Consider the following 17374-nt stretch of genomic DNA (forward strand, 5'->3'; position numbering starts at 1 on the left):
CTATACTGAAAAAATGGAAGCTTATAGTATCTCCATGTTTTAGGAATTCTGTGCTTAAATTCTTAAAATATCATGCTAGGGAAAATAATATGGATTATCTGACCAAGAGAATAAAACTGAACTAGAAATGCTTTTTGAATTAGAAGGTTTTAAAATTGGACAATACTTCATATTATCCACATACAGATTAGCAAAACATCTCATCAGGATACAATGAAGGAGAAAAATTTGGGGGTGATACTTGCCTTCTAGAATAGATTGTTTTTACAAACTTAAAAAAAACCAAAAATATAGTTGACTTGATCCTAAGTAGTAAACAAGAACTAGTAAAGGAAATGTATTTTATTCAACCATTTAAGTAATTTTTACTATATTCAGTGTTCTCAAGATAAAAAAGAACACTAATACCAGTAATGTTATTCATTTTTTAAGTATAGGTTTGGCAAAATTCAGGCCATATAAAAAATTAAAAGACATTAGGAATCTGGGGCATTGTTTTAAAGCACCAACCTTAAAGAGGCTGAGAAAAATGTATGCAGTAGATTTTTTTAATGGGTGCTGAAAAAAAAAACAAAAAAACTCTATGCATGTCTAAATACCTAAATAAAAAGATAATAAAGGCAATCAGAGGAAGGGTGACTTCTTCAGAAAGAAAAAAGGTATAGGGCATTATATGTGAATTGAGGGGGCTAAAAAGGAGTTAAAATTATAAGAACTGCAAAACTTGTTAATATGAGATATTTTAATTTTCACTAGATAATCAGTTGGATATCCTAATTCTTATAGTACAAAATGTTTGTTCTGAAAGGAATAGGAAATAGAAAAATAGGAGATTCCCATTATCTTGATGCATACTTTTGAGATTGAATATCGGTAAATGGCTATACTGCTTGACTAGACAAGAAATAATAGATTAGATATATCTGTTATTGAGAAATGATTTAAATCTGAAAGGTAATTCAAGAATTAAATCTGAAATGGTAGTTCAAGAATTAACTTGTGAAATTTCTGGATAAGATTTGTAAATTGATACTGTGCTAGGAATCTGATGGATTGTAACAATGACTCTCTTTCTTACTGAGGACTTTAGAATAGCAACTATAGTCAAATGAGAATCACTTCCAATCCAGGAAAGCTACTGGAATCCATTAAGGATTATTGGATACTTTGAGCAAGAATAATTCATTGAAAGAGAAAAAAAATATTGTTTCTTTAGAAGAAAATAATGCCTGAATAATCTGTTAGATTTCTTCAAAATATAAGTAATCATTTGGATAACGGAAATCTGAATAGTTGTAATTTATTTAGGTTTTAGGTTTCCAAAAGATTGCATACTCAAAAAAAAAAAAAAAAGTGAGTCACATGGGAGAACTATTTTGTCATAGATCCAGGAAAGAAAAGTTATTAATAATTGAATCTGTGCTTATATTATGTAGGGCTCTTAGCTATCATTTATGACCCAAGAAATAAGCTAGGTGTTCTCATAGAGTTTTCCCAGAAAAGATCAGCTCATTGTGCTGCTCTAACTTCCCAAAAGTGAGACATAGCATTATTTTAACATTTACTTGTTAAGTACAGATGTTTTTGAACTCGAAGCACTGTGTGCCACTCAAGTCTTTGCATCTCAAGAAAGCTCTCTAGAATGGAAAATACCAAAAATGCAAAACAAAATGATCAAAAATATCAAGTTTAAGAGGACTCTGTAATCTCTATATTATTTCTTCCTCATAGAATACAAGCTTCTTGAGGGCAAAGATTCTTTTAATTTTGACTTTGTCTCTCTAGCTCCTAGCACAGTGCCTGACTCGTAGTCAGCAGCTAATAAATAGATTGATAGTGAAAGCATAATCATAATATAAAAATCATAGATGGCATGGACAAAATTAACACATACATTTACTACTATTTCAAAAGACTGACTATTTTGTTTTTGTCACAACCTACTCAATCTTAATAAACAATCTTCATGAGTTACTGTGATCACAATAATTCATTTTCTAGAGCAGAGATGTCACACTCATGGCCTGTGGACTGTGTATAGATAACAAAACTGAATATCACCAGAACCAGATTAAAGTGTATTTTGGAAATCTTTAACAAAACAAAAATGCAGTGTAACACCAATCTAGTAAAATTACCAGATATTGGTAATTTATAGTTTTCCAAGTCATTATCTGGCTTGTAGAGATCCGTTTCTATTTGGGTTTGATATTACTGGTCTAAACAATCTTCTGGTGATTAGTAGGTGACAGTCAACAGACTGACTCAGAGCTTTCCTGATTCCAGATTGTTTATTTTTCTGGCATAGTTGGAGTCCAGCTCTGCCATCCTAAATGAAACATCAGAACGTAGGGCTATAGTGGAGTGATTTTGTTTACCCAATTTTATATATAATATGTATATATGTTATGTACTTATTGAACAGCTACCATTTTTGAGGTCATGTTGTACTGAAATAGTAGAACTAGGAGACACCAGTTGAAACTTAGTAAAGGAAATGACAATTGGCATGATTATGAAACTCACTGCCACAAATTATCAGAAAGGCTAAAAATATCTATAATTTAGAGAAATTAATGATAGATCCATAATAGATTTTTTGATGGGTTAAGCCTTTAAAGTTGTGCCTGATGAATTGGTCCCTCAAACTCAAAATGTCCAAAACAGAATTTCTATCCTAATAGAGTTTGAGATATTATATTAGGGGATATACCTTTCAGTTTTAAAGGCTTGAGAATGTGACTCCACCTATTCCTGCTTACCTTAAATAATGTATTTAACACTATAATGTATAAAATTGGATTCCCTAGCTTATTAGTAAAGATAGCATTTAGTTAGTGAAGGTTTTTTCACAATTATACATGTGTGTTTGGTAATAACTAAAATGACATGGTGTTTAAGTTTTGTATTTATCAAATGCTACCTTATTTGAACTTCACAAGAAGTCTGTGAAGGAGATAGTGTCATTTATACATGAGGAACCAAGGCTGAGAGAGATTGAATAACTTTCCCAGGTCCATATAGCTAGTAACTATTGGAGACAGGATTCAAATTCAGGTTTTCCTAATGCCAACTCTAGCACACTCTCCATTATACCATTTAGCTATAAAATTACCACACAACAGGGCTAAGAAATATAGTAAATTCACACAATTTTGTGTCAACTCACTTGATAACTCTGTATTATATTTATGGAAATGTGAAAAAAGTAGATAAATCAAAAAGCTATTCCTCACATTGTTTTGTACAAATAAACCAGACTATTGAATCTCTTACTGAGACAGCTCTGTGGCACAGTGAATAAAGCACTGGGCCTAGAGTCAGGAAGCCTTGAGTTCACATTCAGCCTAGCTACCCACTAGCTGTATGATACACCTATAGAACCAAGTTACTTATTTAACCTTTGCCTGCCTGTTTTCTCAATTGTAAAACAGATAATAGTAGCATCTATTTCACAGGTTCTTGTGAGTGAGAATCAAATAAAAATAATAGGGGTAAAGTACTTAGCATAATTAATACAATTCCTTTCCCTTTCCGCACAACTTTGTAACCAGATTAACTGAATATATTTGACTTAATGGTCAAGCTTTGCATATGTTTTGCCTCTTGAGTTGTGAGATATTCATATAATTCTAAATAGTCTTAATTGTTACCTAGTAATGTCATAATTGTATTGCCATATGTCAGTTAATTACATAGGTAAATTCTTAGATGCTAATAGTTGAATGGATGTGCTTTGGGTACAACTCAGATTCTTAGATATAATGACTTTTCATAAATGTGAGAATATTTTTCACGATAGATCTGCCATTGAAATTCATTATATGACATCAGATTGTTTTCTTAAAAGCTTTTCCAGTTAAATATTCCACAAATTTCCATTTTTGTTAACAGGATTTTTGGAGAACCTTGAAAATAGTTGAACAACTTTTCTGCCTTTTAACTTGTATAACTTAAAAATTGATTTTCACCCTGATTGATTTTTTTTGGGGGGGGAGGTGGAGGGGTTGGAGGGGAAGAGCTAGTAAAGGTTGGCTTTGCTTTGAACTGTGTATGGGAAAATTTACAACTTGGAAAAGACTAAGTATATTACAAACTTATTCTCAGTTCTTTATTTGAAATTTCACCTGAACTATACTTGTTGTCATATCTGTCTTTTTTTAATCCCACAAATTTAGATAGTTATGAATTTAAATAGATCTCTGTAAAACCTTTAATAATTTTTGCACTTAGAGCAAATAGTACAGACTGTGTCCAGAACAATTGGCACTAAAAACACATTTTCACTTGGATTGATAGGGGAAGATATCTGAATAGTTTAACTCAGTTTGAGAAGTCAAAGTTTGAAGGAGAAAAAGTCCCAAGGATGAGAAGCAGCAGAGACATACCAAGAGTGGTATGGCTTTCTAACAAGGGCTTAGGGACTAGGCTTCTTTCCCTGACTTTACTCACCTGATGTGCTTCTGCCCATTCCCTCCATTTTTCCCAGGACAAGCCATGTTTAGAAGCAGTGGAAAACTCCCAGGTCTAAGAAAACATTCTCTTCTTCCTACCCAAGTCCCACAGAAGTCTAAAAATGTCCTTTTCCCTTATGAGTTGACCTACTGCACTTTCAACTTTTCCTCTTCCTTGCTCAGATGACTTAGGAAAGTTTGAAAAGGGGAGAGCAAAACTTAGACAGAGATGTGTGCAGTTAGGTTTTTTTTTTTTTTTTCCCCCTCTACCCAAAGATGCTTCTCTCCAAAGACGAGAAGGAAAAGGAAGAAGGATGTCCTTCCAGGCCGACATGGTCCTTCAGTTGTCCCTTCTCTGCAGGAAGCAAAACATGCTACAAGGTGCCCTGCTGGTTGCACTGAGGGTATAGGCTCATTGAGCAAGAGCTAAGCTTCTTCCATCTCCTAAGTGGTCAAGATCTTGGATCCTACTATCCTGGGGCCTGAGAAATTATAAGATGCAATTATACTATCCCTGCCATAGTAACAGAAAACTCCACTCTCACAATCTCTGCCTATTGATCTACTCCCACCCCAACACCAGGTAGCTTCTTTCCAACTTTCCATCCCTGTCCCCCTGCTTTCCATTATTTGTCAGGAGACCTATCATAATTTAGTTATGGTCTGGTTCGTTGTTGAGCACAATCGATTTTTTGATAATGTATAGATAAGTTCATTCATATTGATTATTTTATCAAAGTTTATTTTCTAAAGATTAGCTTACTATATATGGTTAGTTGTGAATATGAATCACTTGAAAATAGTTGCAAATATCATCATGACATAAAAAGCAGACATTTTTAATGATACTTAAAAGAATAGACAATATTAGTTTTTCTACATATAGGACTTTTGGGTTTGTTTACTAAGCCACTTTCTGTATTCTTGGTCTTACGGTAATAAATCCCATGTGTTAAGCTTCTGTATAAAATTAATATATTAATGTTAATGTCAGTTCTGTTGTCTCCTGACATCATTGGTCTCCTGACAGTCATTGAACTCAGATACCCATCTTGGTATTTCAGTAAGGTTTAGAAAATATTTTCCCCAAAAGGTAAAATTGTTATTGTTATTCAAATTCAGTTATGCTAAAAATATTTCATAAGATAATTTCCAGATAAATTATTCTAACTTTTTACCTAGATTACTGTTCTTTTCATTCAGTCCCATCCCTAAGTTAAATTCTTCCCTTGGGGACTATAATCTTGCATTCAACTATTTAATGGAGATTTTGTATAGTTAATATATATATATATATATATATATATTTTTTTTTTTTTTTTTTTTTTTTTTTTTGAGGCTGGGGTTAAGTGACTTGCCCAGAGTCACACAGCTAGGAAGTGTTAAGTGTCTGAGATGATATTTGAACTTGGGTCCTCCTGAATTCAGGGCTGGTGCTCTATCCACTGCACCACCTAGCTGCTCCAGTTAATATTATTTTCAATTCTAATTTGAAGATCTTTCCTTCCACATCATTAAATTCTTTTCCTCCCTTCTGCTGATTCCTTTTGTTTTGATAAAAAATAAATAAATAAATAAAAAGATACTGCTTAGAAACACTAGTAATCAGGATACATACAAAACTATTGCTTTTCCGAATTTATTTTTTAGATTTTCAGTTAATGACCTCGGTTTAAATGCATAATCACAGTGTTCCTTTGGCTAAAAAAAAACAACAAAAAACACATTTTTCTTTTTTGTTTTGCATCTTAATTGGTAAGTGCTTAAAGAGAAGCAATTTTCTTTGCAGTGGAATACACAATGGAATGGAATTTTGAAAAATTAGTGTTATAGTTTGCCTCAGCTTGAATAATTTGATGTATTCATAAAAGTTTTTAAAGCACTGACTTTGAAATAGAGCACTATTATTCTATTTAAGGAAAATCTTTGTAGCCATAGTGATAGCAGAAATGTCAGTTATCAGTATCAATCAGATTATATCTTAATTATGCCTCTGATATTATATCAGGGAAATCACTCTTTCCATATTATTGTCAGTTCAGGTTATCAAATATTTATAAAGTACCTGTAAGGTGTTCTGGATCCTGGAGATTTCATATAAATGTGTGTTTGTGTGTATATTGTGTATGCACGTGCCACGTATATATATATGTGTGTGTGTGTGTGTGTGTGTGTGTGTACATATAGGCATATACACTTAAATACATATTTACTCATACATATACAGTGACATAAGTCTTGCTTTCCAAGTGCTTACATTCTAAAGACTAGATGTAAATAGATGAGACAAAGAAAACAATAAGGGAGAGAGCCAGGTTAAATATCCTGAGAAATGTAAGAAGAAAAAGATTTGTTCTAAGAGCAGAGGGTGTCAAGAAATGATTTTGTAGAAAAAATGGCATCAAACTTGGGCCTTAAAGGAAAGAAGACATTTACATTTGAAAAAAGTAAAATCTAACAACATAAAAGAAGAAATGGGAAATGGAGACTTAGTTGACATTGTCTGGAATATAGAATGAATTAAAGGGAATGGGATGAGCTTTCTATTTTATGCTGTAGGCATTGAGCAAGCAACAGTGATATGATCATCATATTAGAATTACCATGTTTAAAATATTATTGGAGCAGGAGTGTGGAAGAGAAATTGGGGTGGGACATGTTAAAGGAAGGAAGATTCTACTTATAAGTGAATAGTGAAATAGTGAAAGCAACAAAAATAGGGCCCACATAATTAATTTTGCCTTATGCTCAGCTACCTTAATAATCCTGAAAACATTTGATGAATTTTTATATTTTTTCTTTTTTTTTTTTTTTTTTTTTTCCTTAATAATATTTTATAGTCTCAAGATAAAACCACAGGAGGAGTAAATCCAGAACCTTGTCCAATCTGTGCTCGGCAGCTGGGGAAACAGGTAAAATAATAGTACACTTCATTTATATAACACTCTACAATTCACAGATACTAACTTATTTGAACCTACAAGTAATCTTTAGAGTTAGATAGGGCAAATATGATTATCCCTATTTTTACAGGCAATAAACAGGGCTTTTGGAGGTACATGACCTGTCCAAGTAAATGCTACTTTTCTACTACCCCTTGCCAATAGAGCTCAATTTTGTTCATAGTGAATCCTTTAAGATTTGAAGGCTGTGAATTATACAAAAGAAAGTAAAAATGAAAGTAGAAAATATTTTCAGTGTACTTCTTAGTTTCCATCTATTATAATATTCAGTCTTAGAAAAATGCATGTGTTTCTAAGACATCATATAGTCCAACCTCTCCCTTTTACTGATGAGACTAAGAGCCAGAGAAACTTAATGTTGTACCCAAGGTCATCTAATTAGTGGAAGAGCTAATATATTCTGACAAATATGTTGTCTATTACTAGCAGACATTATTTCTAAAGTGGTCCATTTTAAGTCAAGTTTTGAGAATGAATAATTATGGTCCTTGCTTTATTCCAGAAATTTAATTTGAATTTGTGTGTTTGATTTGGGTAGCTGGCAGTGGTTTGGAGATAAAATCACAAATAATGTGTTTATTTGATATTACAAAGGTAAATGTATGTTGGAGAACTCTTAAAGCGCCATGAGTTCTAGTTTTTAATCAGATCAAAAACATAACTTCTTCCTTGTGGTGAATGAGAGTTACTTTTAGAAAAATATTGTCAACAAAGGTTAGTGACCCTTCTTTTGTGCCTCTCAGTTCAAAGAAGCTTGTAAAATGAAGGTTGTATTTGATTTCCTATAGAAGAGTCAGATATTTTTATCAGTAGATCAAACTCTTGCCATATGTAGTGTTGTAGGAAGAATCTTGAAGAGTAGAAGCAGTGCAAAGAATATTCAGTGGCTTAGGAGTAGAGGGAGACTGCTTTTATTACTGAATTGTGTGACCTTGAATAAGTATTTAACTTCTCTGGGCATATTTTCAACATTATAAGTCTGTTCTCTATCTCTGAATAGCACATGATCTGTCAAAAAAATTCTCATTTTACAAATGTGGAAAAATGACTTGACCAGGGTGACATGGCTAGTTGGGATCAGACCCATGTACTTGGCTGACTTCAGAACCAGAGCCCTTTGTATTCAATACTTCCTTTCACCCTGCATCTTCCCCTGTCTGCATAATTCCATCATCAAGTCTATATAGAACAAAGAAAATGGTTAGTTTATGATCTCTGATCTTTAGGAGCTCATTGCAGACAAACTTGTTATAATAGTATGTGCAATTATACAAATATTGAACAAAAGCATTGAAATAATTTTACAATTTAAAAAAAATGCATTTGTATTTTTTGTGGTTTTTAATGAAAATATAAATATGAGTTTCATGATCAGACAATATGGTGATCAAAAAAGGTGTTAACTTAGTTTCCAGGCTTTGTAGAAAAGGTAGAATTTTTAGAGGGTTTTTTTGTTTTGTTTTGTTTTGTTTTGTTTTTTGGTCCATGGGAGGATAGCTTAGTTGAATATAGAGAATGTACTCAGAAAGTTAGGCAGGAAGATGGTGGACAATTGTTACAAGTAATCTTTCACCCTCTTCTTGAATACTTATTTAAGCACTTATTGAACATCTGTTGTATACTAAGTGCTGGGAATACAAAGATAGGCAAAAAGTTAGTCCCCCCTCGAAGGAACTTAGCCTTATGGGGCCGGGGGAGGAGAAGGAACCTATGTTCATAAAAGAGATAACATTGAAGATAACTAACATTAAGTAAGAGGAATCATGAAAGGCTTATTGTAGATTTCAGTTGAGAATTGAAGGAAGAGAAAGAGCAGAGATAAGGGGGAGAGAGTTCCGGGAGTTGGGGGGGAGACAGCCTATGAAAACTCTAGAAGTCTAGGGATGAAATGTCTGATGTGAGGAATAGCCAAAAAAAAAAAAAAAAAAAAAAAAAGTCCATGTCATTAGATCACAAAAGTATATAGAAGTGGGTAAGTAAAGTATGAGAAGATTAGAAAGGTGAGGATCAGGTAATAAAGGACAGAACTCCAAGAATAAAATTTTATATTTGAGCCCACTGATCATAGAGATAGGTCCTTTAAAAAAAAATTTATTGTTGTATTTCTGGTTTGCATTTAAAGGGTATGTGTTGTTCATTATCAAGGAGCTAAAATTATAACTTTCAAACACTTTCCTTCCTACCTAGAATAAAAATCTTAATGTTTTCACATTTTTGGAATCTTTGATAACAATCCACTGAGGTGTTGATCTCTATTTTTTTTTTCTTTAGTGGGCAGTACTGACCTGTGGGCACTGTTTTTGTAATGAATGCGTTGCCATTATCATCGAGCAGTATAGTGTGGGCACCCGTAGAAGCTCTATTAAGTGTGCCATCTGCCGACAGACAACTTCACATAAAGAAATCTCCTATGTCTTCACTGCAGAGACCGCAAATCAGGAAGAGGATATTCCTGTGAAGGTAATAATTCAGGAGCATGTTAAAACACAGTTGGAATAAAATAATGAGAACAACTGTCTGTTAAATAACAGGAGTCATCAGAAAAAATTTGGAAGAAGAAGCTACAGGCATTAACAATTATTACATGTGGCCATTCTCTGCCTGAAGGCGTTAGCCTCATCACCCGTTTCTGTTTTCTTACTGTGGAGAAAAGCAGAGGCAGTGTCATTCCTTGTCTGGTGAGCAGCAGACACAACTACTCCTATAATTTGAGATCAAAAGAAGCATTGTTACAATGTTCTGTTTTCTTGTCAGCTTCTTGGCCTCTGTAAATAGATAAGATTTGTGGTTAAATAGGAGTCTGTTTATAGAAATTGTTCTCTTTTTTTCCCATTTGAACTGGGCAACAGAGAACAAGGATGCTTCTTACTGCTTTGTAGCAAAACTGAATTTAAAATGTAGGCATTAATTGAAAGAATATTGCCACCAGAGGGAGACAATGAGCTATCAAATCATAGATTTATTGTTAGAAGAAATATTAGAGATGATTTAGTTCTCATTTTGTGGATGAAAAAGCTTAAACCCATAGCTTAAATGATTTATTCAAGATCATACAGGTAGTATGTAGAAGAGACAGGATTTGAACCCAAGTCTTCTGACTACAAATCTTTTTCTCTTTTCAATCAGATAATATACAAGAATTTACTATGTGCAGGAACCATGTTTTAGGGATAAACAATCCCTGCTGGCAAGGAGTTATCATTATACTGGGGAAGACAACAAATATATGTGAGAGTATATAAATATATATAACTATAAAGAGAGCAAAAATTAAGTTGTTAAACTTGAGTAGAGGGTTTCTACAAGGTGAAGGGGGAAATAAGGAAGGGAAGGACACAAAGAATGGCCAATGCAAAGACTCAGGGGTGTGTGTGTGTGTGTGTGTGTGTGTGTGTGTGTGTGTGTGTGTGAGAGAGAGAGAGAGAGAGAGAGAGAGAGAGAGAGAGAGAGAGAGAGAGAGAGAGAGAGAGAGAGAGAGTTGTAAGTTTAAAAAAAAAAAAAAAAAAGCCAGTTTGGTAGAATAACAGAGTACAAGAGGAGGAGTAATATCCAGTGAGATTGGAAAGAAAGGTTAGTGCTAGGTTGTGAAGATTTATAAAGCTAAACAGAGGAAGGAGTTTGTATTTTATCCTCTACTGTATTATTGTGAAGTTGGGAGGGGGATTCTGGAGAACAAGGGAAGAGAAATTTGAGAAGTATAAGCACTGACCTTGGGTCATAGAGAGGAGTAATTTCTCTTCATGTGAACAGATTCTAACTATTTTTCACTTTGTATTATTTCATGAAGTCCCTTCTAAATTTCTTTGTATTCTTTATACTTAAGGCTTAACACTACCAGGAAAATATTTTAGCAGCTTTTAAAAATTTTTTTGATAAAATTGTCAGGTCATATTCCCAACAATTCAGTTATTCAGTCAAAGGGGTATGATTATATCACTGCTCCTAAGTTACAATTAAGGCATTTTTGGTGTTAGTCTTAATAGTCCTCATATGTAATACTTGATTTTCTCTTCCCTCCACTCTCTACCATTTATTAATTGCCTAGTTTGTTCAAGGAGCTTTGTCAGGCATTAGGGATACAAGAATTAAAAAGTGCTATTCCTGACCTCAATGGACGTTCAGTCTAATTAGTGGGATTACAATTTACAATAAAATAAATTGATAGAAGGTATAATATGATAAGAGCAATGGAAAATTCCAGAGAATTATAAGAAAATTTGAGATGGGGAGATTCACTTTTTGTGGAAGTAGATCACAGACAGCTACAGAATGGAGATAGTATATGAGCTATCACATAGAAAGAAGAAGCATTGTTTTGTTTTATTAGGATTCTCTGTCTTTCCTAAACTAGATGTACAGTGACCTCTCATAAGCTCAATCCCATCACTGATTGGCATAGGAGCTTTGTCCTGTGCCATTTCTAACCAGACGCTGTTTACCATTCTCCAGGCAGCCTAGTGGCTCCCTGTTCCTGGGGGCTTAAGTTTTTGGTGACATATTTAGTGCAGCCACCAGGTCAGCTTTAGCCCACTACAGTTCAGAACTACTGAAACTTAACCAATCCATCAGTGGATTGGAATAGGAATTCACTATCACAATCAGCTAAAAAAGGAAGATTTCAGCATGTAACCATGGAAAGAATGTTTTTGAGACATGGGTAGCAGCCTGCATAGCCATACTAGCAATAAAATACATGGCAAATTTGGGGATTAGCTTGTAGTCCTGTTTGGCTGCAACATAGAGTATTTGAAGGATCATGGGATTTAGAGCTGGAAAGACTCATTAGAAATCATTTAACCCAGTCCTTCTGTTTTACATATGAGAAAAATGTGAGGCCAAAGGAGATCAAATATCTTGTCAAAGATTGTACAGTTAATAAATAACAAAGCTGAGAAATTAATGTGAAATATGGTTAGAAAGGTAAGTTATGCTAGGTGATAGAATATAAGCTACTTGAGGGCAGGGACTCTATTTTTTACTTTGTACTCCCAGTGCCTAGCCCAGTAGCTGGTACGTAATAAGCATTTAATAAATATTTGTTGAATTTTGTATAATGCCCTACACGCCAAACTAAGGTTTTGTATTTTATCCTACAGGGAATAGAAAACCACTGATACTTTTTGATCAGGGAAGAAACATGGTCAGACTTGTGCATTAGGAAGATTAATTTGTCAGTTGTACCGAGGATGAATTGGAGAGGAGACTAGAAGTAGACAGACCAGTTAGAAAGTCTATTGCAGTAGTCCAGGTAAGACATAATTACATTCTGAATTGAACATAATAAAGTGCTTACTCTGTATCAGGCACTGTGGTTAGAACAAGGGATATAAAGGCATACGTGAAATAGTCTTTGCCATCAAGGAACTCCTCTTCCACTGGATATTTTGAAGATGTGAATTGTGACTGTGTGAGTGGAGAGAAGGGATTTTGTAGATGTAAAATGAATAGGACTAAAAAACTGATTTGATGTAAAAGAGAAGGATTGTAAGATTTCTAGCCAAAATAACTGGGAAAGTAGCAGGGGAGAAATTGGAATGAATTAGGTAGGAAAGATATTTACTTTGGGACATTTTGAGTTAGATCTGCCAATAAGAAATCCAAGTAAAGTCTAACAAGTTGTTAGAACTATGGAACTGGAGCTGAGAAGGAAGGTCAAGAATTACATATGTAAATTTAGAACTTATCTGGATAAGGAAAGGGGAAGGGAACAAGCATTTATTTAATATTTAATTTTTTTCCCGAGTCATATGTAAAAACAATTTTAACATTCTTTTTTTCAAATTTTGAGTTTCAAATTTTCTCCCTTACCTCATTGAGAAGGCAAGCAATTTGACATAGATTATATGCAGATGTAGTCATACAAAACACATTTCTATGTAAGTCATGCTGTGAAAGAAAACAGACCAAAAAAACCACAAGAACGAAGTAAAGAAAAAGTATCTTTGATCTGTATTCTTTCTTAGGAAATGGATATCATCTTTCATCAAAGTTATTCAGAATTGTCTTGGATCATTATGTTTCTGAGAATAGCCAAATTATTCATAGTTGATCATCATACATTATTACTGTATAATGTTCTCTTGCTTCACTCATTTCACTTTTCATCAGTTCATGTAAATCTTTTCAGGTCTTTCTGAGAGTACCCTGCTCATCATTTCTTAAAGCACAATAGTATTCCATCACAGTCATATACCACAAATTGTTTGGGCATGAACCCACTTGGTGGACATCTTCTCACTTTCCAATTCTTGGCCTATTAAAAGAGTTGCTATAAATATTTTTGCATACATAGATCCTTTTTCTTTTTGTTTTGTTTTGTTTACCTCTTTGGAGTGGTATTATTTGGTAAAAGGGTATGTATGGTTTTATAAAAACAAGTATTTATTAAGCACCTACTATGCACCAAGCACTGTGCGCCTAACCATTTTACATATATTCTCTCATTTGATCTTCACAATAACCCTAGGTGCTGTTTTTATATTTATTTTATAATTGGAGAAACTAAGGCAGACAGATTAAGTACCTGGCCCACTTACGGTCACATTGCTAGTAAGTATCTGAGGCCAGATTTGAACCAAGGATTACTTGATTCCAGGCCCATAGCATGGTCTATTTAACCTCCTTAATTCTACCAATAAATGGTTAAGTCACTTACTGATTTTTATTGAAGAGTTGTATGAAGAGGAACAAGAGGAAAATATAGTTTTGCTCAGGGAATAAGGAAGGAAGGAATCAAGGAATCATTTCTTTAACTCTTAACACTACACCATTTACTGTGCTAAGTACTGAAGAAACAAACAAAAAAGAAAGTCCCCATCTTCAAGAACCTTCCCTCTAATGAGAGAAGAAAACACCCAAAGGGGGATGTGGGATAGGAGAGGATCAGTAAGTAGAACAGTGAGAAATACCAAAAATTATATCAGGCAGATAGAAGTATATTTACAGAAGCAGAGGAAATAGGTTTTTGTCAGCTGCTACAAAAGTTCAAACGGTGTAGACTTTAGCCCAAATCACTGTGACCTTACAGAGGAAAAATTTCAGTAGAACAGTGAAAACAAAAGCTAGTACAGGGTGCTAAGGAAGGAGTAGAGGATGAAGAAGCAAAGTGTGGACTTTACTTTCTTTCACTAATAAACTTCCAGAAAACAAAGATATAGGAAAACAGCCTGAGGTACTGGTAGGGTCAGAGGAAGGCTATCTGAGGATAGATGAGACTGAACACTCTTGTAGACAGAGGGGAGAAGGAAATTAAAGCCTTCCACTGTAGATTTGTAGGAATACTCAAGCATTTCTTTCCTTACCATTACATCTGATGCCCAGGGCTAAGAAAATTGCTATCCCCTAGCTTAAGACATTTTACCAAAGTCTAAAATCAAATCTAAATTGTTAATACAAATAAAAGCTGGCCATAAGACTTCATGCAGTAAGATCTGGGAAGTCATTAGCATAACCCTCAATAAATAAATAGCACAGATTTTATGAGCCTGAATAGTTGAGGTCTACAAACTAAAAACACCTTTTCATTTGGTCAAAGCCCTTTCAAAAACTTGAAATGGAGGTCAAAAACAGTTAATGTTTGATATGCTGGGTAGATAGAAGTTATTCTTGTTTTGAGGGGCCTCTAGGTAATTTCATTTCTTACTGTTAACAAACATGAGAAATAACTGACAACATTTGATAAGATTATAGGATTATCAAATTTACTTATATGCTCTTATGTGATAGTTGCATAAATGTTCTTATCTTTAAGGCAAACAAATTACCTACTATGGCATCTCTTATGAAGCAAAAAGACTTATCCTTTCCTCTTCAGCCCACCTCAGATTACTTCCCACCACATTGGCCTTTTCTGTCATCTTGGCTTCCTGCTTTCTGTCATAGTATCATGTACTGTCCACTGATGCTGCTTACTGCAACATCTGCCTACTTTTCAGGCTCCAACTGTTTTTTCTGCTGATCCTCATGAAACTCTTCACCAAATGGCCACAGTCTCTATTTTATGGATGAAAAAATGACCTAAATAAATCCACTGTTATATGAGTAAATTTGATCACTTAATAATATTTTTTTAAATAAAGGATTATTAGGTCATTTAATTTCCAAATTCATGATTTTTCTTCTAAAGAATGTTGTCCATAAAGCCTTACATTTTAGAAGAACAATCTTAAAGAAGTTCACTGAAACATGGAGATATTTATATTGTCTCTATTGCATATTTTTTTCTGGAGTTTCGTGTCAGACCTACTTCAGGAACTTAACAGTATAAGTAATTTCAAATAGCGTCCTCCAGTATGTGATTGATTTATGGATTGTAAATATTCTAATGGCATAGAAGAATATTTTAAAAGCTACTAGAGACTTTTACTTGTTTAGTTATTTGGAATCCAGAGATACTCTACTATATTAACAGTCCCATTATCAGACCTGAGAAGTCTATTTTCAGGGGATTTGCAAATCTATTCTTTATGATTGCATTTACTTTAAGTGAGTGAACATTAAAACCATTTCTGCATTAACTTACTTTAACAAATCACATGGCAGTTTTTTCAGTATTCCTAAATGACCCTTGGAACTCAGTAGTCACTTCTTAAAGCAAACAAAATTCCCCAGCAAGTTCTGACAGACACCAGGCATTTTGGATTGTAAAGAGGGCCTTCTTTGGCAGAACACACAACCCACGTGATGTGCTCTCTGTGTCCTAAATCTGGCTGCATTTCATACAGAGGAGTTCTTGCCAGCAAGAGCCCTGACCCCATAGTAGGGAAGGATCCCTGGTATAAATGACTCTTTGCGTACCTTAGGGAAATACTGCACAAGTGCAGATAATCACCCACAATGAATCAAATTTCTCTCCAACATCTTAATCCCTTGCAGTTTTAAAAACATTCTATTCTTCATCCTGTAGGAATTGTTGACTTAATTCTTTGTAGTTTTTATTATATCATTTTTAAAGTTGATTAAGGTCATTCATTGAAATCAGTACTAAATGTGATTTTAAAATTCTAACTTTTGAAATAAGCATAAAATAAATTAAACTAGACAAACTTCATTACTAAGCAAATTCAGATATAATTGTCTAAAATATTTTAGAGGGACATAGAAGATAATGCATATGAATGAAATCTTATGCAGAATGTGTGCCACACATAGAAGCATCATAGGATGTTTTATTTGTACCGGGCAGTTTCCATTCTATTTAATTCAGTCTTAATGTTCCTATAGCTCCAATGATTTATCTAGTAGTAAACCCATTATACTGAAAGGGCTTTAAACTGATTATTTCCTTTTTAATTCAACAATAGCAACAACAAGAAGCACTTATAAAGTACCCATTTGTGTACAGAACACTGTGCTAGGTGCCAAAGAGTAGCAATTCTTGTCCTTATATACTTTCCTTTTCCTGGTGAGACAACCACCTAAGTTTACAACCTTCCTTGACTCCTGATTCTCTTCTGCCTCTTTTTTCTGGTAAAAACTGAGTTCAAAACGTGCCTCAGGTATTCATTAACTGTCACCATATATAAGTCACTAACTTCTGTAAATGTGAATTTTCTCATTTGTAAAATGGGGACAATAGTAGTGCTAATTCACACTTGTTGTGAAAACAAAATGAGATAACATAAAGTGCTTTGCAAATCTTAAAGCCTAGTTATTGCCATTGTTTATTATCTCACTATCATTAATATTTTCATCATCATTATTAAGGAGAAGAGGAATAAGTATATAACACCTGTTCTGAGCCAGGATTTGTGCTAAGCTCTTTACAAATATTATTTCACTTGATCCTCACAACAACCTTGTCAAATAGGTACTGTTATTATGCCTGTTTTTTAGAGAATGAAGTTAAGACAGAGGATAGCTAGATTTGAACTCATATCTTTCTTACTTAAGGTCTAACATTCTATCTATTGTGCCACTAACTAACTTGTTGTCGTCATCATCGTCATCATTATTATT

The 17374-nt window shown here is 33.9% G+C and overlaps 1 protein-coding gene across 3 annotated transcripts in view; it reads left to right on the forward strand.

Annotated features, from left to right (window-relative positions):
* SHPRH (SNF2 histone linker PHD RING helicase) overlaps positions 1-17374 on the forward strand; it is a 104899-nt gene that overhangs the window by 63876 nt on the left and 23649 nt on the right. For 2 of the 3 annotated variants that reach the window (XM_074309610.1, XM_074309611.1), the window contains 2 exons: positions 7295-7366; positions 9689-9877. In XM_074309610.1, coding sequence (XP_074165711.1) covers positions 7295-7366; positions 9689-9877 — 261 coding nt within the window. Of the gene's footprint in view, positions 1-7294; positions 7367-9688; positions 9878-12513; positions 12666-17374 lie in introns of all 3 variants that reach the window. The other variant, XR_012489173.1, reaches the window with a different exon arrangement.

Source organism: Sminthopsis crassicaudata, chromosome 4 (genome assembly GCF_048593235.1).
Source record: "Sminthopsis crassicaudata isolate SCR6 chromosome 4, ASM4859323v1, whole genome shotgun sequence".
Classification (NCBI taxonomy): Eukaryota; Metazoa; Chordata; class Mammalia; order Dasyuromorphia; family Dasyuridae; genus Sminthopsis; species Sminthopsis crassicaudata.